General features: G+C 45.8%; 1 protein-coding gene across 1 annotated transcript; it reads right to left on the bottom strand.

Moving 5' to 3' along the window:
* Nucleotides 1-3101: 3101 nt before the first annotated feature.
* LOC115547631 (neuronal migration protein doublecortin-like) lies at nt 3102-25773 on the bottom strand. The gene is given in 9 exon segments (XM_030362001.1): nt 3102-5753; nt 6107-6186; nt 9093-9182; nt 12206-12307; nt 20691-20887; nt 20889-21033; nt 22830-23118; nt 23121-23262; nt 25690-25773. Coding segments are annotated over 8 exon segments (1047 nt in total). The 5' UTR covers nt 23208-23262; nt 25690-25773; the 3' UTR covers nt 3102-5696.
* Between the last annotated feature and the right edge of the window lie 300 nt (nt 25774-26073).

Here is a 26073-nt window from a genome sequence, read left to right as displayed (position 1 = left end):
CTGATTATCCCGTCCTAGCGCCGGAATGTCAGAAACTACACAAGCTATAGTAGTTTGATAATGATAAAAGTTGAAGTAGAAATAGTGTGTCAGCTAGGTTTATTTTAATTATATTGCAATATTCCCTTTAGGCAACGCATGCCTTGTCGACACATGTCTATGTGATTTGAATGTAAATGTAACCGTTCATCTTTACTCATGTGACACATTTTGGATTCGGTCCAAATAGAAAAAGAAAAAGTGTGTGTGTGTGTGTGTGTGTGTGTGTGTGTGTGTGTGTGTGTGTGTGTGTGTGTGTGTGTGTGTGTGTGTGTGTGTGTGTGTGTGTGTGTGTGTGTGTGTGTGTGTGTGTGTGTGTGTGTGTGTGTGTGTGTGTGTATGTGTTTACAATGATAATGTTACTGTTTTATGTGAGGCTATGTGAACTCTGCCCTGCCCTGTTGCCTGGTGACGTCACCAGTGGGATCATCCACACCTAGAGGCATGGTGTATACATCAACCAGTTGCTTCAGTCACCTGGGTTGGCCGGTAGATTGCTCTAGTGGGACACGCCCACTTGCCACCCTGTCACAGGCCTGGATTGTAGAACGGCTGGTAGTGGCTTATCACACTCACACCTGGTGGTGAAATAGGGGGCCCTTTAAGGAAGTGATGTGATACATAACATCAAGTCGTAACTATGAGAACGTGTTTACTTGCGGGTGTTGGTTCGAACCACTCGTAAACTGAGCTGGTGTTACAGTGGTGTTAATACACATTAAGGATGTAGCTCATATTGGAACAGAGGCCTCATCATTTGAGCATTCAAATAATAAAATAATTGTCTTTTGTAGACTCCAGACAACCTTGTTCCTGGGGAAGGAAAGTAATTTCATTACTAGTTTATAATAAAGTTAGCCTATTCTTCTCTGACTCAATAATCCAATCCTGAAATTCATTCAGCCATTAGGTCACAGTTTGCTATGCCAAACAAAAGGAACAGGCTGGCTGGCTGGCTGGCTGGCTGGCTGGCTGGCTGGCTGGCTGGCTGGCTGGCTGGCTGGCTGGCTGGCTGGCTGGCTGGCTGGCTGGCTGGCTGGCTGGCTGGCTGGCTGGCTGGCTGGCTGGCTGGCTGGCTGGCTGGCTGGCTGGCTGGCTGGCTGGCTGGCTGGCTGGCTGTCATCCTATCTGTCCATCTGTCTGTCTGGCTCTGTGGCTCTCTGGCTCTCTGGCTGTCTGGCTACCTGTTTGTCGGTAGACTCTGAGGGGTTAGGGAGATTCTTAACAGAGGGAAATGATTTGGATTGGTCAATGATAACATTTCTCAAATGCGTAATAAAACTGTCTGTGTAGTATCATAGGCAACTATTACAGACCCTTCTTTTGTTATACTTCTTTAACCTAGATTATTATCCTGACCCTAACTAAACCACCTCCAACCTAATGTCTAAACTCAACAATCCCAAACAATATCTAAACTCAACAATCAATACCAAAAGTATATATCTAGTTTAGGTATCAGGTGTAGTTATGTCCTGTTCCAAACAGTAAACAAAACACAGACTCCTTTAAAGTTGAAGGATCGAGGCGTGTGTTACAAAATACTGATTGGATTCTTTATATCTACAGAAATGACTGAATGGTTTATGTCAGTAACATAAGAGGTAATGTGAGGTATGACTTCCAGTTAATGTCGTCTTGATTTATGAATCCATCAATAGATTGTGTTCCATTCTCCACCTGTAACATATGATGAATATGTTATCAAACGTGCTAATTTCATCTTTAATCATTTGCAGAATCAATTAATCATTGTTAAAGATGCTGTAGGTAAGATTTAAGAGTTATTATTGGGTTAGAAATGGAGTAGGCATCTATCAGTCATTATTGAAGGAAATGCTTTGTGAGAATATCTGTTTTTGCATCTTTTCAGTGATTGGTTAGGACATGAATCTTGCTTGTCATTGACAGCTAGGACAATACAATGCAATTCAACACTTTTTGGGCTGTTTTCAGCTCTCTCTTTTCCCATACAATAGTTTTAATTTCCTGAAAGCGAATGGTGACACATAGAAGTTCTACTTAAATCAAATCTGAACTTTTAACTTCATGTCATCCAACTTGAACTCTAATTTTGGAATGCTTAATTCTCATGTTGGTCTTATTCTATGATTAACTTTTAGGAACAATCAAGTTGAAAAGGATGACATGATTGTCATCATTATTAATATTATTATTAATGAATAACGAATTTATAATTTGAAAATATTTTGTTAAAGTGCTTCTGTTGAGTTTCGTCAAGATACAGTGAAAGTGATGGACACTGCTGCATGTGAATATTATAGGTGCCCATCAAGTAATGCAGTTGTCCCATCCTGCCACCAGGTGGCACGATGAGATAAAATGTTGACTATTTGCTAATGTTGGGCTATCCACGAAGTGCAGCAGATCGACAAAATCGAATATAATTAATTTTGACGTTTGTATTTGGGCACCCGTCTACCAAATTTTTACCCAGGCATACGCTTCAAAATGAATATTGTTGAAAGGTTTGAGCTCAATGGGCTCATTCATCATTAATTTGTTGCTTTGGGTGAGAGAGGCAGGCCTATATTCTTCCTAGCATTTCCAGCTTAATAAGAAACAGGAGATACTGTTAACAAGGTGACTGGAGAGATGACCATACATGTGATATCTGAGAACAATAAATAAATCATGAATTTTGGTGTTATAACAGTTATAACAGATCGTTATAACAGGGCTAAAGTGTGACTCACTCCAGTGTCTTACAAGGATGTTTTACATTTGACTAGGAGGAATAGCAAAGATGTCTAGTTCCCATGGCGATGAGAATATTCCTGCGGAGAACCTTGTAGTTCAGATTCTGTTTATAGAAACAGAAACTGTAATAGCCACCTTAACTATCATTCAGGTACATACATATTGAGTAAACATAAACAACAATGGCCCCCTACAGGATATTGTTGTTTAGGCCTATTATGTAGGCCTAAAGATACCTATTACCTACTGATAATATATTTACACTGTAAAAGTAATAGATTGAACAGGCCAATTGCTAATAAATCAGAGCCGTTCCTGACAGAGACACAAACGATTCAGGGGTTTGTAATACAACTGTTTTAATTGTAAAAGGATACCAGGTTAATACATTGGATGAAGCACTGAAACAAGCCACTGGGACATCGCAAATACCACGAAAAGACGCTCAGTCATTCATTCAATGGGAAGCAAACAGAGAGAAAGTGTCCTGTATTTACTCTACACAGCGTAGTCAGATGTTGTCCAAGCTCTCCTCATTCAAAAGAAAATACACTTCAAAAAATGTTTTACAAACAGGTTGTTAACAAAAGGACTGCCTTGGTTAGATTCCATTTCATTTTTTTATCAAAAGACAATAATCTTTAGGAAAAAAGGCACCACTGTAGGTGTTGAACTTTTCGGCAGATTTACACCAAACAACCAGACATTTATCGGTAATGTTTCAATATGCTGTAAAAGTGTACAAAATTGGGGATCACCAGACGAGATAGCAAAGAGCTTGTGAGTTTGAACAAAAGTTATATTTTCCTTCCTCAGGAAAACAACTTTTTTTTTTTTTTTTACAAAAATGTTGATTGCCAGTGTACAAGCGGTTGGCGGTTCCCATGGTAACCCTTGCCAGTACAAGCTGTTGGCTGTTCCCATGGTAACCGTGTATCTGCATGGCAGTGCGGAGGGTTCATCAGTCAGTTTGGTTGGGTTTTGGTCAAACGTAGTTAGTGAATTTTACCTTTCAGTTTATTCAGAGCGAAGAGTGTGTCATTGCTATGGTGACAAATGTATTGAAATGACTAAACTGGACCTTTTAGTCTTCTACTGAAGTATCAGATATTAAATATTTTACATAAAACATTACCCCTTTTTCCGCTCCCCAACTATTCAATATCTTATCCCCCCTAATGCATAGACGCAACCATAAAATATCCTACACGTGCAATTGTCATATCTTTACAGTTAGGGTGAAACATATCGTCATGACGTTTTTAAGATCCATCTACATCTGTAAAAGAGCTTGTGTCTCTGTGCTTTCCTCTCCATCCAGTTGTCAAATCAAAGCCCTGATCAACCCGTGAGGACGCACCCGTAGCCCAGGACACACAGTGCAAACCGCGGACAGAAGCTGCCAAAGTACCAGAGGCCGATAGAAAAGGAAAGTGGTACCGGTACCATCGGGCCCTCATTGATAACCACAGTTTGGTCTGACCAGGATAGAAACTTTTGACGTGATTTTACAACCCAAACTTTGATCCCATAACATCCTCTTATATATCAATGTTTTTTTTCCTATTAAGAGAGTTGTAATAATTATGCGTTTTTTGAAGCCATGCAAATGTTGAGAATCCCTCAACCGCTATAAGATGAGTATCTGCGAGTATCTGACGTCGATGAGCGTTTAAATTAGTCATGCATTAGGTAGGGGGGGGGGGGGGGGGGGGGGGGGGGGGGGGGGGTACGGCAGACAGTAACGCTACATACAGGTCCCATCTTATATTTCTCATTTTCAGTATACTTTGGCTTTGACTCTTTCAAATCACTGGATCTGAACTTTCCCCCTCCCCCATCATGATATTTTTACCAGTACATAAGCCAGGGGGAAAAATGGTGTGATTTTACTGTAAGCATATGAGGAGACAGTGATTATATCACAGGGCCAAAGACTTTCTCTCAAAAAGAAAGAACATTCTATAAGGGACGTTTTGGGCACACTTGGATATAACTTCCAGGGTTAACTTTCAAAATAAAAAAGCTTTTCAAATAGTTCATAAGCGAAAATGTACAGGTAACATGTACTGTGTGTGTGTGTGTGTGTGTGTGTGTGTGTGTGTGTGTGTGTGTGTGTGTGTGTGTGTGTTTGTTTGTCTGTGTGTGTTTCATGTGAGATATGCAGAGTATAAATAAGGATATCGAGAGTCATTATCAAGAATTCACATATGGGGGGGTGGGAGGGTAATGCATTGGGTGGTGAATGGTGGCAGGTTCTCTCTGATCGTACCCGGCGAGGGGAGCACAAAAGAGGCGGATTAACTGACGTTATGGAAGCACATTTAGGGACACAAAGCGAGCACGTTATGAAAGCTATACACACTATTTACAGCCAGTGAGAATATCGCTCTCTCTTCAAAAAGTACCGTTACTTTCTCGCGGAGAGACGGGAGGACGCAGAGAAAAAGGGATGAAATACCAGCGATACAAAAACCCCAATCAAAGCTCCAGAATAACACCTCTAGAAAAAGTTCCTTCTTGCTGCCCGGTATCATGTTTGATCCGTAAGCTAAACGAAACAAAAGAAGTCCACTCGATAACAAAACATTCAGTTAAAAGTGAATCGGGTTTCTACGTGTTATTGAATTGTGAAAACTACCATTCTACACCAACAAAATACCGTTGCACGTTATTGAAATGTATGTATATAAGAAACAACTCCTACAGCACAGCTGTATGTACAGGTTCTTGTGACTGAAAAAAAAAACGGGTACAAAAAATAAGAAGTTAAACAAAAGAGTCCATTTGTGTGCATTCTCAAGCAGCAAATGGCAGCGCAACCCTGGTTGTTGTTTTTGTTGTTGTTCTAATGCCAAAACAGGAGCAATAGGAGCGATCGGCTGGCCTGTTGGGAGCGCGATGGAGGAGGAAAGTGGCCTCTGGGGCCCAGAGTCCTACATAGACTCTCCCATGGAGTCCTCGTCCTCCTGGGACAGGGGCAGGTACAGGTCCTGAGAGAAAGAGAGACAAGGTCACCCACATCCCATTCAGACGCCCAACAGCAATCAGCCACAATGGGCCCATGCATGGATTGCTAAACGGGAACCATCACGTTTTGTTACAAGAAATGATAGCATGTTATGAACAGCATGTGCAAACATCATATCTGCGTTCTCCATTGGTCGGAAATAAATCCATGGTGCTACTTCTCTTGTTTGATGGAAACAGAGTTCATTGTGCCGACACTGATTTGTTCACAACGTGTGTATGAAGCGGTTCTCTCCTATAGATAGGTTTGCCTTTATAAAGGCATGCCGTTTACAGGTTGGAGAGGAGAATGTCCAGAGGGCGGGGCAGGACGTACCTTCTGCTTGCGTCCGAGTCCCGGACTAGTGGGGGAGGAGGTGGGGGAGTTCTGGCTGTTGGAGCCGGTTCCATTAACTACTCCATCGCACAGGAGAGAGAGAGAGAGAGAGAGAGAGAGAGAGAGAGAGAGAGAGAGAGAGAGAGAGAGAAAGAGAGAGAGAGAAAATTAGACACAGCCAGACCGACAGACAAGAGGATAACAGATAAACAAGTGTGAATAAGGCGCAGTTAGGAGAAGTCTAAAGTGCTCCTCTGGCACAGAGTGCAATACCCCCCTCACTCTCTCGTCCCACTTGGCAGTGGAGGAACCAAGACTCCTGTTTCCCTCCTCTCTCTCGCTCCACCTAAACTACATTTTATCCCACTTCTGAGCGCCCGCCAGGTTGCTAGGACTTCTCTCCTGTGTGGCACATTGTGTTGGACTCCAAGAGTGCGTTGGCGTGGTGCATTATGTGCTACATGCTTTAAAAGGCCCTTTTTGTGTGTGTGTAACAGATTAAAAGATTTCTTTAAGCCAGATGGCCGCTGTTAACTTTGTGCCAGGGTGTGGGGGGGGACACGGTGTGGCTAAGGCTTTGATTGTTAGCCAGGCGCTAACAGGTTTGTCTTAGCACTCAGGCCAACAGACAGTGACACACATAGAGTAATGCTGTTAGTCAGGGTGTTCAATACAATAGATTGCTCCAATGTCTAAATCGCAACCAATGTTTTTCAAATGTTAACTGCTTAAATCACATACTTGGTTCTTTCAAGGAAAACTGAGGGATCACCCACATTTCTCACTTTTTTTATGTCTTGTTTTTGTATACTCACTCCTATACTCACGTTTAACTTTCATAGTAAATGAATGGACCAAAAACCATTTAATTCTACCGTCTTGTTGATGTACTTTGTATCCAGCTGAAATGTTCCCGTCTAATGGCCTTTAAATACTCTGAAGACACCAGGCACCGAAGGTGCTTAGTTAATCCCCTGTGCTCTATAAAAGCCAAGCATTGAAGGAAATAAAGCAGGATCCTGGCAGAGACCTCATACACTCTATTGTCAGCAGGCAAGCATCCAAACTATTTCTTTGATACAGGTGGGAATCTAGTGTCTTCAGCAGACATATGACCAGCCACCCCCCTCCTCTAGGAGTAATGGCTGCACCTCCTGTATTCATGATCCATTTTATGGATTTATCTCATGAAAAAATAAAAAAAAGATATTAAATCTTTGAGTTAATCCAGATCCGATTCAACCATTTTAAAACAGTTAAATCTTTTAAAGGGGGGCCAAAGGATAATCAAAACATGCAATGAAGTAGATGGGTTTTATTAACAAGAACAAAGTAACATTAGAAATTAAAAACAAACAAACATATGTTTAGATGCAAACATAACAGATCTTCAGCGTTGGATTATATTTAAAAAGAAAGAAGAATGAAATGCATTACAAACACACAAAACAAAGCAATAAAGTTATAAAAACAGATTCCACTCTTCATCAGCACTCTGCTGCATTCAGAGGGGGGTTATAGAGGGGGTGGTGGAGGAACACAGGGGTGTTAAGAGAGACTCCAAACCAAAACAGAACCTGATCTGTTTGGACTAGGGGTCCTCATCTCTCTCGCCCCTCCAGCTGCACGCCTGCACCAGCCCTAGCAGTGTATTGCTTCAGTTAATGTTTAACACATTACACCCCATCCACTAGACCCCCCCCCCCCCCCCACCCCCACTCCTCCATCTGCTGCCTTTAGACCTGGTTACCCTCTCCCAATCGCAACTATTCATGGACATTAACAAGAATTGAGAGTGAGAGAGTGAGAGAGCGTGTGTGAGTGAGAGTGTGAGAGAGAGGGCAGGCAGAGGGACAAAGGAAGAGGACAAAACAGAAGAGTCTGACCCGCGTGTCTGGTTAAAGAGACGCATCAGGAGTGAAGAAGGGGGACAGACGGAGAGAGAGAGACCTGGCCAGAGTCATCAGGGCAGACTGATGAGCAGTGCTCTTCTGTGTTCACACTCTGTCCTACTTGTTTAAAATACAAAGAACACAAGACGCGAGTTGACCAGACAAAATGGCTGACAAGCTCCAAAGAAGACTCGCATTAACTGGTAAATGGCATCCTCCCGTCCTCAAAATCCTGATTGTAGCAACCATCTGCTAGGTGAAATCCATGTTTTGTTCTGTTTTGTATTAAAATAGATTATTGTGTAAGGAATCTCCTGGAGATTGACACATCACTTTGTGCGTTTGCTAAATTCATCCTGCCATTTGTGATATGCACAGCACTGTTGGAGGACAGCTGCTATGCTAGCCTGAACAACTGCCACATCCAAGCACATTAAATGTCCTTCCCCATTGTCTTCCATCACTTTGAATGACCCTAATAACACAAACCGGTTGATTCTGGTAGTTTTCTTAATCAATTAATTATTCATTAATTAATTAGTTTCCCAATTAATTTCACAAACTCCTATTCAACTCACGACCAAAAGATGAGCTATCGTACCTACATTCTGACTAATAACCTACAATCTGCAATAAAAAAGAAAGAATCATCTTTATTTGTACAAATGCAACAATTAAAATGGAACAGAACGATGCTGTGTCGAGTCGTTTTGGGATATGAGGGGAAAACAAATCGAACTAATTCCAACCGATACATGTAGGCCTCCTGTACTCCTGAGGTCGTTACATGCATGTAATGTACCATGGTTATCCATGTGTATTCGTCGTCCAGGAGCAGTGTCAGCTGGAATTAGTTCTCCCTCAGCCCACACACAACACGGCTAACATGCTAACGCTAGCGTCACACCAAGAACCCCCACACACACACACACCCACACACACACACACCTTTGTAAGCACATACTCCCCCAGCAGTTGATCTTTTGTCTAAAATATTAACATTGGATATATTCTTAAATATTAGATTTATTATTCGACAGTATCGATCTATATTAAATCAAAACCGGGGGCGGGGCTGATAAATATGTTCTCACTGGATTCGGTGGTGGACCCGGAGCGCCGGATGGGACCAGGACTCTTGATGAGCCCCTTCGGAGGCTTGGGGGTCTTCATCACGCGGCATTCTGGAGAGAGAGACACACACACAGACAGAGAATGGTTATAAACCCGTTGTGTTCCCCATGCCAGGAAGCCCATGATGTCATTTGGCTTCAATCCAACGGACCAATTTCGAAGCGGTGCAAGATGACGAATTGATGAGTCGTAAAGTTTTGTCTCTGGCAAGGAAACGCAATACATTTGCTAAAGATGCAAAGTAAGCACAATTTGTACAATTTAATTGACATCCTGTATAGTGTATTGTGAACTGTAATCCCTAGCAAGCCTAATCGAAAGCCGCACATTCATAAAAGCTGATTAATATGCAAATTATTTGACTAATTAATGATTACAGAACAGAAAGATGTGAAGGAGGCAGGCAACATTGTTTCAAAAGGGAACACAGTTTCATTCATCAGTGATTTGCATCATTCGCTGGGATTTCCTCCATCTTTAAACTAAGCCATAATGCAAGACTGAATACCTAGTTAACTTCTGTTTGGACTGTTAAATGTAGAAATTATTTGGGTTTTGCTCATCCAATGAGATGCAGTATTCCCCAGCATGAACAAGAACTATAGTACTGATGGCTTAGGATAATCAGGTTGGCTCCAACGAATGTATGAACAGAAACACATTTTTGAAATCTTAAGACTACACAAACTAACTCATAGATATGCATGTAACGATTATATGTCCTGATATGGGAGTATGCACGCAGTATGTATGCGTTTTTTTTTCTTAATAGGGGACCCATATTTTCCTAACATTTTTCCAATCATTGTTTCCTGGCGGATTATGCTTGAACATAATGAGCAACTTGTTTACTTTAACCTTTCCGTTCATATCAGCTATTGTTTGCTGCAAATAGAAATGTTTGCAGTCATTGTCTTTTATTCTGGGTCAGTTATAATCAGGACAGCCATGCCCCAGACACAATGATAGGTCTCTCTCTCTCCCCCACGCCCCCCCTCACTGCCTCTCGCTTTCTCTCTCCCCCTCCCTCCCTCCCTCTCTCTCTCCCCCCCTCCCTGCCTCTCGCTTTCTATCTCCCCCCCCCCCCCCCCCCCCCCTCCCTCCCTCCCTCCCTCCCTCACTGCGTCTTTCCTCCTCTCGCGCCCTAACCTTCACACACTAGTGGATGCTGACAGTTACTGTGCGTGTATGCGCCTGTGTGGGTTGTGGTGCGTGTGTGTGCCACCAGGCTTTTAAATAGACCCCAGGCTGACAGTCTGTCTCATCTGCTCAATACTCAGTAACACCACCACCACCACTCTGAAGGACTCTCCTTGGACCGCAAACACGGCTGTGTAGACACCGTCAGACCCTCTCCATTTTGAGTGTCTCAAACTGCCTACCTTTCTGTGACCCACCCCCCCAGTCCACCCACCCACAGCGGTCTTAGAGCTCGCTTGTTTGGGCCACTTGGCCACTGCTGACCTCGGCCCCCTTGTCAGCCAAACCGACCAATCACAGCCCGGCTTCAGTAGGGGTCACGAGGGTTTCATGGAAGAGACGCATCGTTATAAAAGCACGCTACTGGCGACTCGATCAAAGAGACCCAGTTACAAAGGCTGGGGAAAAGGACGAGGGCCGACAGGAACCCCCCCCCCCCCCCCCCCCCCTCGGAGAAGTAGGGGTGACATGACATGCATGATAAATGAGGCCTATATTTTGAAACGCGTTCGGTTTCAAAGCAATTCCTCTCCAAGTCTAGAGACGGAGAGCAGAGCAACAAAACAACAGGAAACAGAAGTTGAGCTGTGGAATAATGCATGGTTTAAAAGAAAAAGAAGAGGCAGGTTAGCTAGGCTAGTCCCCCAGCCCAAAGATTGGGAGCTTAGTTGAAGGAAGGCGCCCTCGAGCAAGACGCCCGATCCGTACCGTCTCCTTAATGACGCTGCATTTTAAAAAGGAATGCTCTGCGAGCGGCGCCGGATAAACGCGGCTCCGCAACGACTTAATATCCTGAATGGCGTATTAATATCCGTTGTATGCTAGCGCCGCGGGATTTGCCGTGTTTACCCACTTCTGGCGTCACGGCGACCCGTGCCTATCAGGAGGAGGATTAATGGCAGCGCTCTACCGCTGGCTGCTGCTGCCGGCAGATAACGCCGGGCTCCTTTCTGCTCTTCCTCCCACTCCTCCTCTCCCTCGCGCCGTCACATACATATTTTCTCTCCTGGACATAAATACCCTTCCTGCCAGGAATGTTTCTCATTTGATGTCTTCCAGATATTTGCAGGCGTAGGAGAGACCAAAAGAGAGCTTATACTCAAATAAATCCTGTGAGGTGCTGTTGTAGGCTTGGAAAACACAGCCATTTTACAGAAAGTGAGAGGTTAGAAAAAAACATTTCAGATCGGGTTGTAGCAAAATGGCGTTTGGCGACGGCTCACTTGGGCCAAACTGTATAGATATATGCTACGCATAGCGTTGAAAAATCAGCCGATGCACAGATAGGTTCATCCAAATGTACGCTGTAACATGCACCGTAACATTTCTGTGTATCCATTATGCGGTCCAGTAAAAGCGTAATCAATTGTATTAGTATTGCCCTTTATCACACAACTTTCTGGCACGCAAGCCTTTGGAAAGGCAAGGAAAAGATCCGCTAGAAGCAAGAGGGAGGAAGCCTTGACAGGGGACACAGGAGGGATCCCTCCTCCCAAGGACGGCTGGGAGTGCAACTGTAACATAATGATTCACTTCTAAAGCTCGAATTCTTCTTCTGCTCAGAACAGCAGCTGCGGTTATTCTACGGGTCTCCACATCGGCACCTTGGTTGAGGTGGCATCTGCGTTTTGGCTACAACAGTGACGTATAGACCACCACTATTTGACGCAGAAGTATTAATTAGGCTTTAGGTTTGTATGAGATATGAGGTCAGCCTACATGTGGGCATCTGTGAGTAAGCGAACCCTAAACCTCTAACCCCTTTCATTCATCGCTAGTCCGTTTGGATAGAACGGTTTCCGTTAAAGGACTTTGCAGTAAATCAACAGATGTCAGAAATACAAGTTCAGTGTTCTAGAGGGCGCAGGCTTACCGTTCTGGTCCAGAGCAAAGTCGTCCTGAGCGTAGCGAAACTTCTCCGGTCCACAGGCGATGAAGACGTCGTCCTCACCGAAGAAGTCCTGGAGGCGGGTCACCTGAGGGGTCATACGGAACACAGGTCAAACCGTGGATCCCTCATGAGCCTCTCAAGGAGACCATACTGTCACAACATCACAGGGTATTTCCTTTAATTGGAATGATAGAAAGGTAGACATCTTTGAAACCAGAAACTTATCGTTGCATCAAAATAATGTGGAACTGTAAAGGCTGATTACGCTTGTACAAGGTACTTGTGTTTAGGGTACAGACTCTGGCACGTAGTAAAAGTCAGCTTGGCTTTCACACAGATGTGACACTGTTTGCTGTTAATAACCCCAGGAAATTGTTTGGGCATCCTGATGTTTGCTAACAGTGTAGCAGCTATCACACATCCTGAATTAGCGTAACAGCCGTGGTACATCCTGCCTGAGAGCTTGGACATCCTGATGTAGCCAATAGCATAGCGGCAGTAATGCATGCTCATTTAGCCACATAGCGGAACATGTACACTCTAATCTTGTCCGGCATGCCGGCCCTCGAGAGCATCTTAACACAGGTAAACAGTGTTGCCTTTCTCCCTGTGACCTCGGGTTAAAGCCCAGCTAGCAGGAAGTAGGTCAACTCTGTGTGACACCTCGCGTGTCAACATTGCTTTTGCGCACACCAAATCCTCACACAACCAACCCACCCCATTACAGAAACCCCCCCCCCGCAAAAACACAATGACGAGTACGCACAAAGACAGTATATTGTTACACCCTTCACAGTTAGGCCCAAGTGATCCTCCCATCTCTCTGGCTCTCTCTCCGGGGCCTGCCCCCTCGCCACAGCAGCTGTTCCCACAATATGGCCTCTTTAGTGGACAGATGTCCCTAGCCACACCTTCCCCTCAGCACTCCAATGGTCTAGCCCTGTTGCCAAGCTTAAACAGGCCGATTACACCCCTTTAAAAACAAAGAGATTCACCCTGTTGGCTGTTCTTTTATTCGGAGACCGTCATTCCAGTTTTTAAACCAGCAATTGTAGTAGTACTTCCTGTTGGCATAGTTCCACTTCCTGTTGGAATACCCAAGCCCAGATACGTTATTTATAACTGATCTACACTTGGCCCGTGTCTTCCCCAATTCCTGCTTCCTCCAATGTCTTCTTCAATATTGCTGGGACGGTCATAAAGATCGACTGAGTCATAAGTGTACCAGCACAACTGTTAGAGGAGGACGCAGGGGGGCATAGCCTTCACCCTGCTAGGGTTAGGGGTTCGAGTCCCACTGGGGCCGTCCTTACTAACAATGTACGCACTCACGGTATTATAAGCCACTTTGAATTAGTGCCATGGTCCTATACATTAGAGACCAGTTGGCTGGTCGAGGAGGAGGACCCAGAACCCCTGACAAGCAGCTTCCTCTTGTGACACACATCCAAACTATGAGCCGCCGATCATTCTGGAGCGCCCCCACCCCGGCAGCTGCCCTGGGGGGGGTTCTGGACGGACGTCTGGACGGGCTAAAAGTGCGCTGGTGACTGGCTGGCGAGGCATTCAACAGCTGTACTCCCCTACCCGCACCCTCCCCGTGCCCAGAGCTCTCTGCTGCCCCACGAGGCCAGGGGAGTGGAGGCCGGAGACCGGGACGAACCCTTCACACTGTTGACATGTCCCGTTTCAGGCAGAGACACACAGCCACCGCTGTCAGTCTGACGATCAAAAGTGTCAAAATAAATTAATGTAAATGAATACACTATATGGGTGATTAAAGGGTGTTCCCCTTTCGGCAAAAATTTTGCTAACCAATAGTTTAAGGACACCCTTTAAGCACCCCAAGGGACCTTGACGTTGACCCCCACTAAAGCTAATATTTTTGCCAACAGCAGCTTGCCTGGGTGTCCTTGTAAAATGTCTAGCCGTTTGTCCTTGGTCTAAACACAATGTATCCTAGCAGCACACTGGGTAGCTTCACACAAGCCACCTTCTTTGGAAAACGCCCAAGTCGTGCTGACATGCCGTGACCTTGATCACCTCCCTGTCGGTTTAGTGGGGGTCAAATGTGAAAGGTTACCATTTCTCCCATCATTCTTATAACAAGCCGGTTGCCCAAAGGGATGCAGCAGCCAGTGTGCGAAGAAGATTCAGAACAACATCCTCCCCTCTCTCACTCAGTCTCAGAGGGTCAGTCCATCATGTTCACCAGACCCCCTGGAATGGATCTGATAGAGGCAAAAATATTAAACTCCTTCACACCCCAAAGGGACGTTTATCTTTAAGGCGCCTGGACGTCTCGCGGGTAGGTCTGCAACGAGCGCTTTTATCTCCACACTCGTGATTAAACCACCAGTGTCCACATCACAACGCTTCCTCCATCGTTTTCCCTCTTCTTTCATGTCTCCTTCACTTAGGATCACTTCCCCCCCCCCCCCCCCCCCCCCCCCCCCTCCCTCCTCCTCCTCTTATTTCTTCCTGAGCGCGTGTGCGTTCCAGTCCCACCCCCACCCCCACTCCCACTCCCCACCAAGCCCATCCCTAATCTCTGCCTCGCCAGCTGTCAGGACCACATGACCCCCAGCCACCACCACCACCACCACCACCACCAACCACTAGCCGGGCAGTGACCCAAACCTTAGACCCGATCAACCAGCTGAATTATTCACAAAGTTCCCCCTCCCCGTCCCCTCCTGGCTTACCAGTCCTCAAGACCCACTCACTGGTAGGCAATAGGCATCATTAGGCGATTAGCATGGAATGGAGAGAACACACACACACACATTTTATAATGACTTTACAGCATTAAAAAGGGGTGTCAGACCTCATTAGCTTTTACACACACTATTCTGAGCAGACATTAACTTGGCAACACGCGTGCTTTTAATGATGCAGTGGGCTGGATGATGAAGTGTCGCTCGCAAAAAAGGAAAGACGGTATAATAAAGTAGCATGTCATGAGTCGAGGCAGAAGGTAGGGACGCCTTGTTGGGTCTGAAATACAAACCTCCGTGTAAAATATTAAAACCCTTCTGACAATGAGCTGCTGAGCTGTGAATACAACTCTGCTTCCCTCCCTCGCTCCCTCCCTGTAGCCTCCCTCCCGACACCTCACCACCCCAGTCATGTTACATTTATTTAGCTGACGCTCCCCCAGAGCGACTTACAGTGAGTGCATTCAACAATGAAGATGCAGCCAAAAAAGTGCAAGAATCATTCAAGGACATCGAAAATTCACAAAATAAGCAAAGCAAGGGCTTATGCCAGCCCAACCAAGTGCTAGTTTCCTCATGTAATTGCATTCTTCCAGCCATTTGATTCATGCTATCCACTCTCCAAGCACAGCAAGAGAGAAAATGGCGGGTTTTTTTCCGTGGGAGCCACAACCTCTTTAATTCTCCTTTGTCCCTGAGCAAACTCCCACTCCATCTTTCTCGACTCTGAGCACACAGCCAGGATCAATAACCTTCCACACAAAACCCCACAGTAATAGGCTTCCTAGAACGCGAACATCCCCCCCCCCCCCCCCCCTATTTTTCTTAAAGTTCGATCACATGTATTTGATGGGTCTCATCCTCACTTCTAAGTCGTTGACAAACACATCTACTTAATGCCTAAATATGTAATCCGACGTTAAACAGTAAAGTGAAAATAACCCCAGATATCTCACCAACCATCACGTCAGTATGGCTTTGCCTCCTTTACTGCGGGAGGCTCACTCGAAATCACTCTGTTTTAAAACACGAGTTGACCTACGACCCCTCGCTGTACAAACGTGACCCCTGCTCCCCGTTGCCGCACCCAGAGGATCACCGCGGCGATGGCGTGTGTGTTTACGCACAGGGACCACACCAGCTAGACACACTAATATCTGCACCGTCATGGAGACCAGCTGGTGCCTGGCCAGCCCCACCCCCACGTCAGCCACACACACACACACACACACACACACACACACACACACACACACACACACACACCACACACACACACACACACACACACACACACACACACACACACACACACACACACACACACACACACCACACACGCCTGTCCGCATGAATCATGTTGACACGTTGTCTGGTGGGTGTGTGATGGCTTGAATTTAGAAGAGTTGCAAATGCAAACCATTTCAAGATTCCCCTATATGTCAATGTGTGTCCTTGCGCGGGTGCATGTGGTCCGTGCATGTGGGAAAAAATGCACATGCTTGAAGGCTGCTGATGAGGGAGCAGCCAGGTAAAGAGCACACTCAGCGTTTCACAGTCTTTGTCACAGAACTGAATTCATCATGGCTCCGCTTATTGCCATGACGACCGCCTCCACTGCAAGGGAGAGATGAAGAAGGCGTTGCACCTCCCACCCTCCCCTATCCACCACCACCACCCCCAATCTCCAGATTACATTGGTACATGAAGAAGCCCCCGGACCAGCGTTTCCCTGTTCTACTCACTGAATGGCAGTCTATTGAACAGTCACTCCCATTAGAAACCTTTTGTTCTCGTCATTGCGATGACCTTGCCTGAGGCAGGTAGAGAATGAGAGAACCCAGTCTTATTTGCCACGCTGCTTTTTACTTTGGTCGACAACAGCGTAACCGTTTAGGAAACAATTAACACAGAAATACTGCCCATAATTCTACACCATGTCGGTGTACAAGGCGTGAGAGGGTATTTAGCCCGAAACTCTGCTCCAATCATACATCATTCCAACACTGTGCGGTTTCTGCACAAAATGAGAGGGACATGAATTTGCATTCAATTAGTCGAAGGACCTGGCATTTGACTTACGAGTGCAAAGAAAAGGGTGTCCAGAAGCCAATAGACACATACACAAACACACACACTGCTGACATTGTGGAGCCCCATTTTGAGCCAGCGAGGGGAATTATTTGAGAGAATAATTATTCCTCATCAGCAGACGTTCAAATGATCCTAATTTGCCAGGAGAGGAGGGAAAGGCCTGGTGGATCGCTCCGCCCTCTCCAAACACAGGGTTGTAAAGGGAAAAAAGGGCGTTAGATGTTCCTAGCTAACAAAAGGAGAGGGAGGGTCCTCCGCAGACGGCACAGCCAGTTTGAACAGTGCTGAAGCTAGTGGGTTAAATGTTCCTGGAAACACGCTAGAGGAAAGCAGCCATTTTACGCTTGCAGAAACAACCTTCAAGTAGCCCATCGATCAGTACCTGGACAAACTGAACATCTTCTAGCTTTCCACACACACACACACACACACACACACACACACACACACACACCCACAGAGGCACATGTGTAGACAGATACAATTGATTTGCAGACGATCACAGGGACTAAAGTACAGGATGTGGTGACTGACAGACCAGTCCACGCCAGCTGGGCTCTCTTTGTGCCTGGGATGTGGTAACCTAGCAACCAGCCCGAGCAGCCATCGCTATGAAATGGGGAAGGAGGAGGAGGAGAACCGGTGCAGAGTCAGGGAGGGGCGGGGGCCACTGCATCAATATTACCTCCACCACAGAGCAGCTGCAGTCTGCAGCCCCCCTGCACGCCCCAACACACACACACACACACACACATAACTAAAGACACTGCCACACAGGCTAGTTAAGATACAACTGGATCTAGTGGAGCTACAACCCAATCTGAATCCAGCGGAAACAAAACTAAATCTGGGTGAAACGATGAATGTCACATGATACACAATCTAAAAAGGACAAAAAAGCCACCCATCCCAAACAAATAATTGGAAAACTAAATTAAAGGGTTATTTAAAAACACACATTCCAGTTAAATTCCAGTAACTGCAGCACAGCTCAGCGGGGCCAGTGACAAGCCATATATACAAGAGGGGATAACAGCGGGGGAGCTATATCACAGTCAACCAATCACACCCACAAAGGATACTCACCTGACCATGAAGTCATACAATGGGTTCAGCCATCCATCACATTATAACTCACTTCTAAATTATCTTCGAATCCACATACACAATCAGTTGTTATAACTGATGAGTTGCATAAGGAAGCACATCTTCCACTTCAAACACTGCGTGAACTATGACCGGAGGAAGTGTAACAGGCTTGTGTGAACACCGTGTACGACTGCCAAACCGTCTGTCATGATTCAGGAAGCCGGGGAGGATTAGCGATCATTTAGCCACATCAGAGGAGACGAGGCGGGGAAACAGATGCAGAACTCCCGCGCCCACATGTTTGCTCTGCTGCGATGCCTTCCTGCATTCCCATTGGTTCCTCCCTACGCTCCACTGTTGCATACCACCACTCATGGTCACAGAGCTGCTCAAACCACCACCGATATAAAGAGCACAAGCGAATAAAAGACATTCTAGACCTCAAATCTTTGTCTCTTTGGTTGAAAGGCATCCCCAGGGAAAGGCATCACTTTCTGATATGCTTCATAATAGGTTCAAATCATTAAGAAAAATTATTAAACTAAGGGAAAGCAAAGTTATTCTGTCTGAAGACACGCCTTCAGAGCCTTCAAAAAATAGGTCCTTCAAGACACCACTGGGAAACCGAAGCAACGATTCCACATTTATAGCCCCCCTCTTTGGATAAGGCTGTTCTACATAATCATTCAATCATTCCTAATTATAAGGCTCTTCATGCATCTGTTACCCCCCCCCTCCTGGATAGCCATTCCAGGTGGAAGCCCTGGTCCTCTCCCAGAAGACCACTCTGTACAGACACCTTCATGAATAAAAACATGCTGTCCTTTAGTGTCGCCCTTTTAACTGGATGGCAAAAAGAATAAACCCATGCCGTTCCCCTGGGGGACGGTCTTCTTGGGTACAGTGCAAAGCCTGGAGCCGGCCCTTATACAAACTACTTTGTTGTCGGTTACCCCCTGCTTGGCGGCTTCTGCCGATCCATCTGACCCCTGTGTGAGTGTTTTCCCAGTCCGACACCGATAGCCCTCTCTGGAGTAGAGGCTGTTATTCCGGCTGTATCCAATGTTCTTACAGGTGAAACCTAAACCAACATGTTTTAAACAGTCTTGGTTGGTCAATAAACCTTTTTGTAAACTGGATTTACAATTCTGGGACAGGACGTTTTAAAATGCAGCACGTTCATTATTATGACGAGTTGCCCGTCTAGTGAAAGAGACCGCTGGTGGGAATGTCTGCCTTGTCGAGCCCCTGCTGGGTGCTCCTATGGGGGTTGAGATGTCCTATATTTCACTGTGCGGTTAAACCGCCCGGACCTACCGCATGAAGGACTGGCCAAGGGTAACCGGGACGCTAGTTGGTTTGTGTTCAGGCCCACGCTGGAGGGAACGCAGCCTGCCCTACTTTAGAAACACATTAGCGCGGCGGAGATTGCAGTTAGTGTCTCCTTTGTCCAAGGCGACTTGGAGTGAATTGTGATGCATGTCATTAAGGTGGGGGCAGGATACTCCTGTGGTTTGGGTATCTGGCTACCAGCCCAAAAAGATACTGGGTTAGATCCCTAGTGTCAAAGGTGTGCATGCAGGCATCCTTGAGCAAGATACCCATCCCTCTTCATGCTGATAAATAACACGTTAACGGAATTCAGAATGAAAGTGTTTGATAAATTACTAAAATATGACTACTATTTGAACCATCAACTCGACAGATATTTCAGAAGTTCACAGGAGGAACGCTTTGATTCATAACTCCCTTTGATGTTGAACGGTGGCCAGAAGGGAGATGCGGTTGACCATGGTCTACCGTAAGTACAGCTTGACCTGCGTGCCAGCTGAAATGCACATCAATGGGTGAAGAGTAATAACCTGACAGGACAACAGAAACCCACACGGTCCTGGGAAACGACACAGGATAGTGTGCATCTCACACTCAATGAGTTCTTTTATGAGCTTTGTGACAAGTGACCAACTCTGATGAACACTGACGGACCAGGATCCCATGGATCAAACACGAGCCATGGGCTCAACACAATGGTGTGGGCACTGTTTTCAATGCCATAGAGGAGGTGAAGCGCAGTGGACTTTTTGAAAGGGTATAGAATAACAGTGTCCACTATAGGCCTCAAACCTCATCACACTCAAAGGCTGACAGAAAGCAGCAGAGTAAAGGCTGACAGACAGACAGCAGAGTAATAACGGGGAAGAAAGCAAAATAAATAAGTTGCATAAAAGACTGAGAATCCCTACAATGGAGTGCGCTGCCTCGTAACGGGCGTGGTTCACACACAGTTGGTCCGTGAGTCAGCAAGGTCATTTCACACAATCATAAATATTTGAAAACGCTTAGAAACTCTGGCATGGAAGAACATCAAGTACCCTGTGGCTTTTCCTCTTTACTCTCAAATGTCGGTCAGTTAATCCCCAGAAGACGTGAAGATCCCTACACCTGCATTCTCAGAACACAGGCAAGCACCGAAGACCCACAACAAACCGGCGCGGCAGTAGACCCTCACGCAGACATGAGCAGACGACCATCCCGGAAAGCCACCTTTACACCGCGTTGCCACGGACCCTGCTTCCCGCCCAGCGTTGTAGATCCTCTTGACGGCCGCCGCTCTCCAGCTTGATGGCCTCCGGTGATGTCGGTGAGCACCTGCTCGAAGGAGTGCGCCGTCTTCTTGTTCAGCAGCACGCGCACCGCCTTGCGCGGCTTCACACCGCTGCGCATCACCGTCACCAGCTTGGGCCGCACAAAGTCCTTGCCCTCGGGGCCCGCCCAGCGTGGCCTTGGCCGCCAGCGATGATCTTCTGGCTGGCCGAGGCCTTTGACGTTCAACCGACCAGTTGGGGTTGACCGTCTTGGTGTAGTCCAGCGGCTTGTACAAGTTCTCCGAGGCGCACACGTAGCTCTCCCCTGGGGGAAGACACACAAAACAAAAAGAGAGCGGTGAGACGATGGATGGATGGACCGGACGCCGGTGGCTTCTGTTGTGATGAAAGCGACCGGAGGCCCCGGTGGGAGAGCCGGTTTCTAAGATTTCATAACGCTGTGTAGAGTGACTTGGGGTTCTAGGGTATCGGCCGTCTCCAATGCCATGGGGAACTGTCTGGGATATACTTGAGGGTTGCTGGCAGAGAAGAGACCCAAGATCAACAAGTCGTATTCATTAAGTGGTTTGAGGGCCATTTCCTATATTGATTTCAATGATGTGTGGAACATTACAGTTCGCTTTGAACTCTGGATTCATTCGCCCGTGTTGACAACCACTTCCATCTTATCAATGTTCCATACTGAGCCGTCTGATGTTGAGGTCGAAATGTAGGGCATTCAGTATTAGCAGATTATCAACGAACCAGATGAACAGGTCTGATTCGGAACATAGTAGAAGCATATTTCTACATTATTTACATTGACATTTGTAGCAACAGTATAAAGTGTTCTGTATTCCAAGAATACCATTTAAATTTAAACGTTGACAGGTTAGAAACCTCCAATGAACCGTCTTCTTGTCTAGACGGCCAATTTAATCCAGACATCGAAAAGGGATTTCTCTTAAGAGTATATTATAAGTTGTGAAGGCCATTGGTTAAGACTGCAGGGATCAAGATAATCTTAAGTGGTATTGGATTCACTGATGGCGGGTCAAAGCCACCTTGTGTCGGAATGCCAAAGACTTTTGTCCAACCTTACCTAACTTACTTCCCCATTCCTTAAAACTGTATGTTGTACATCCCCAATCCAGCACTCAATACATTAGGTTACACACATTCTGATTGAACTTGCCCAAAGAGGGAGGGAGGCTAAAACACACACACACACACCACACACACACACACACACACACACACACACACACACACACAACACACACACACACACACACACACCACACACACACACACACACACACACACACACACACACTACGGCCCCAATTAAAACAGACTAAATAAAATTATACGTTACAGCGGAAACAGGACTAAGTCATTGTATCCCCTCGGGTGAACAAGAGGCAGAGCCCTCCACATCTGCCAGTCCATAAAGGATGATGGCTGAAACACTGTACAGAAATAAGCAGAACTCTCTCTCTCTGTCTCTTTCTTTGTAATCCAGTATACTAGCTATGCTGATTCACCTTCTCCTTCAGAAAACACTGAAATTAAGGTGGGCCTTTCTCTTGATGAAAAAGCCTACAAAGAAAAAGGCTGGACATGTGTTTCTTATCAACAATGACCTCATGGCTTGGATCGCAACCTAGCATTACTCGATATTTTAAACCTGCTGAATTGTAGGAATAGGCTCATGAATTGCAAAATCCTCTCCTTGGTTGCCATTCCGAAGCCTTCCATCAGATTAAAATTTCACAAAGATAACTCCCAATCCCAATGAAATTCCTGGGTTTGAATCTCCAACAGCCAGGAATGACGTCGACCTTTAACGTGTACTCCTGATGTAACACTTACCCTGGTGTTCAGAAAGGGTACTATAATGTGTGTCAAACCATCATCTGACAAACACAACTCCTCATGTTAAACCCCAACTTATGAATAACGATACGGCTAATTCTACATACCACATCAGCCAAATTAAGATTAAGCCAAAACACTGGTAGAGAAGACAGCCATGGTCAAAAACCGCCAATATTAGCCACGGAAGCAAAAAACACAAACGTTCCGCCAAACTTCGGGCCAACCAACCGACAAACGTACCTTCCTCGAGGGTCGTCGATTGTGGCGATCTTGCGCATTCCGCGATGCTGAAGATGAACCTGACCCCTTGCGGCAGGTTGGTGTGGTCGGAGAGCGAGCGTGTGAGGTCGGCCAGGAGGGCGTCGAAGGTGCGGAAGCGGTCCAGGGCCACGGGGTACACGATGCCCCGGAAGTAGCGGTCGCCGTTGCGGTAGAAGCGCACCTTCTTGGCCTTCCTCTCGTTGGACAGGGCCTGCAGCGTGCGTGTGCGGTACAGGCTGCAGTGGGCGCCTGTTGGTGGGGCTGGGCAGAGCCGTTGAGGCGGCCGCCACGCGGGGTACGCGACGCCTTGTCGCGCTCGTCAAAGTGTCCGAAGTCCAGCTCCTTGGTGATGCTCATTGTGAGGGGGGGGTTCTGGCAGAGGTGTGATGCTGGTGATTAGTTCCGGGGTTGCCTGCAAACCGAGGAAGGAGGATTACTTATCATGAGGGAAGTCGCCCCGTTAAGGGTTCATCTTTTATTTGGACCGTAAGAGAATTCAAGCACAATTGTTATATAGTTTAAATCTCAAACAGAAAGTACAGGAGAGAGGATGCGGACCAGAAGACCAACACACTGAAGGTTTATCTGTAAATCTAGGACAATAAAAGTGGTGAGTCATCGCCAATCGATCGGATAAGATGCCCTATGTGATAGGTGGTACATTTAGACACAACCACTGATTTAGAGAGAGTAGACAGACACAGCAAGTAACATGGTTACCATTGACGATTGACGTTTCAAGCAGTTAATTGCTTTAGTCTATCCAATTATTGACCGCTTAGTGAAGACCACCTTTCGGCAAGCCGGCATTCACAGGTTGTCAAGTGAGGGGTTTTGAGTTTCAATACTATTTTGATATTTATTATGTGTATGCATCTGATAATGCACACATATATCGACAGATGGAATAGAAGACTAGAAGCTATATTTGGGTGTCAAAAGGCCAATAAGCCATGGGGTTCACACAGTATAAGCACACGCAAGCCGCACCGAGCCATCCACTCTATACATAGCCTCTCAATGAGATTCCAGTGGTGGGATCAGAGCATGTGATTGTATTATATAAAGCTCCCTCTGCTTGCACACACTGGCCAACCGATAGACTATATCATCAAATTTAACAAGCTGAAGAAAGAACAACTTATTGGAGAAGAAAACATAAATCCCCAATGGTGAAAAATGATCCGTGTGACATCCAAGCTTTTAGGTCAAGCAAACCTCTTAAGGTGATCGTCACCTGCAGAATGCCGATTATGATCTTGTTGCTTACCAATGGCTTGTAAAGGTACTAGTTTGACCCTCTGGGTTAGGTGCTTTAAGCTAATGATTTGAATTGATAACAGATTTGTGTTTGTTCAAAAGGCCAAATCGTACAACTAGTGGTCAATGAACCGCAGATTAACCAAAGGCCACACTTTAGTTCTCAATGCAAGAGAAAATATACTGACACTGTTAACCTAAACAGTGACCCTCTCGCACCACATGGAAAAACAAGGACGACACAAAACAAGCAGTGATATCTAAACTCAAGGAGTGGCCTACTCCACTGACCCAAATATCCAATTATACTCTCGCCTTGTACTAAAATAAACAGACAACCATGTACAGCAATTTAACTGTTTTTTAACTAACTGGCGAGAAGTTCTTGCATTGCATCTTGATAAAATTTGAATTATACCTAACCTCATGACCATTTAAACAAACGTATACAACTAAAAGCCAATCTTAATGAATAATTAAACCTATAAGGAAAGCCACTCAAAACATCAAATAACACATTTAGCCTATGAAACAATCACCGATCAATACAAAAACAGACACACCTTTACAGCAACAACAGAAATACAACAATAGGCAAGAAAAACATTTTAGCTGTTACTTAAAAGAGGCCTCCCCTTGGGAGAATCATAAAATGGATGTTAGTGGGGCTTTATGACAGCAGAGGCCCCGAGGTAGGGCCTGCTGTGGCCTGGCAGTGCATCAGCTGACAAAGACAAGCGTTAAACCCCATCTGCTCCGCTAATGGGCAGTCCTGGAAGTGACCCTTCCCCACCGGAGCATCTACTAGGACGGCCCATTGTCTGAGAGTTGGTCCGTCAAAGTGACATCATCCACCGCTGACTCCAGCGGGAGCAGTACCGCTTTGTTCCACACAATGACAGTATACAGCGGGGCAGAGTTAATAGAGCCTAATATGGTCAGGGTAAGGAATTCGTACTCAGTATAAGCAAACAATACCCCTTTCAATGGGGAGTTGTGAAAATAATAGATTTTCATTGTTGATAAATCAATAGTTCATCCCTCCCAATATAAAATCTGAATGTTTTTATTTTGATATTTACCTAACGAATGAATGAATGAATGAATGAATGAATGAATGAATGAATGCATGCATGAATTAGCCCACACCTTAAACTGAGCGCATACATCCGAATAGAACCAGTCCCCTGAGTAGCACATGAAGCTGGCATTGCAGTAACATTAAGGGCTTCGTGGAGAACTGGGTTCTGCTTCTGACAGATCCGCCCACTGAACTCAACACTCCCAGGACCATTTTAACGCCCTCATTATGCTTATCCTATAATTCAACTTAAATCAGAAGCCGGTCCAAAATCATAAGAACGCTTAAATGGGTACTTTCAAAAGAAAATAGAAGTTTGTAGTGCCGCATTTGTATTTTTATCAATCCAAATACGACACGTCTTAAGCCGGTGGAGGATTTAATTCAATTTGAATGACTGAAGATGGGTGTGTGCGGGTCTAGCTGGCCACCTGCCTTCAAAGCCTATAGACCAGTCCCATGGAAGAAGAAGAAACGTTTAACACTCAAAAATTCTACCTTCACAGCGATGACACCTCTGAGACGGTCTGGCTTTTTACAAATTAACATGCACATGTGTTTTGCCCATGAACCAAACTACGCGTATTTCCATCAAAGTATTGAACTCACATGCGGTGCTGCTCGCGGAGTGGTGGTAATGGGTGTCGATGCAGCAAGGTAGCGGCACGCGGTCTCTGCCTTTGCCTTTGTCCTGAGAGGAGGTGCCGCTACCTCTTGGGCAGCGCTGCTGGGTCCTAAAGGCGTCGCATTCAACGATCCCTCCCATCATGGCAAATAAGCCTAAGGACATGGTCAGGGGGGTGGAAGACGTGGTTCACTTGAGGGTAAACGCAAATGTAACCTTTCCTGGCTCCAAATGGCTATTATTTAATGGTTTATATA

The sequence above is a fragment of the Gadus morhua genome, chromosome 7 (genome assembly GCF_902167405.1).
Source record: "Gadus morhua chromosome 7, gadMor3.0, whole genome shotgun sequence".
NCBI lineage: Eukaryota > Metazoa > Chordata > Actinopteri > Gadiformes > Gadidae > Gadus > Gadus morhua.
This window is presented reverse-complemented; position numbering and strand designations above follow the sequence as displayed.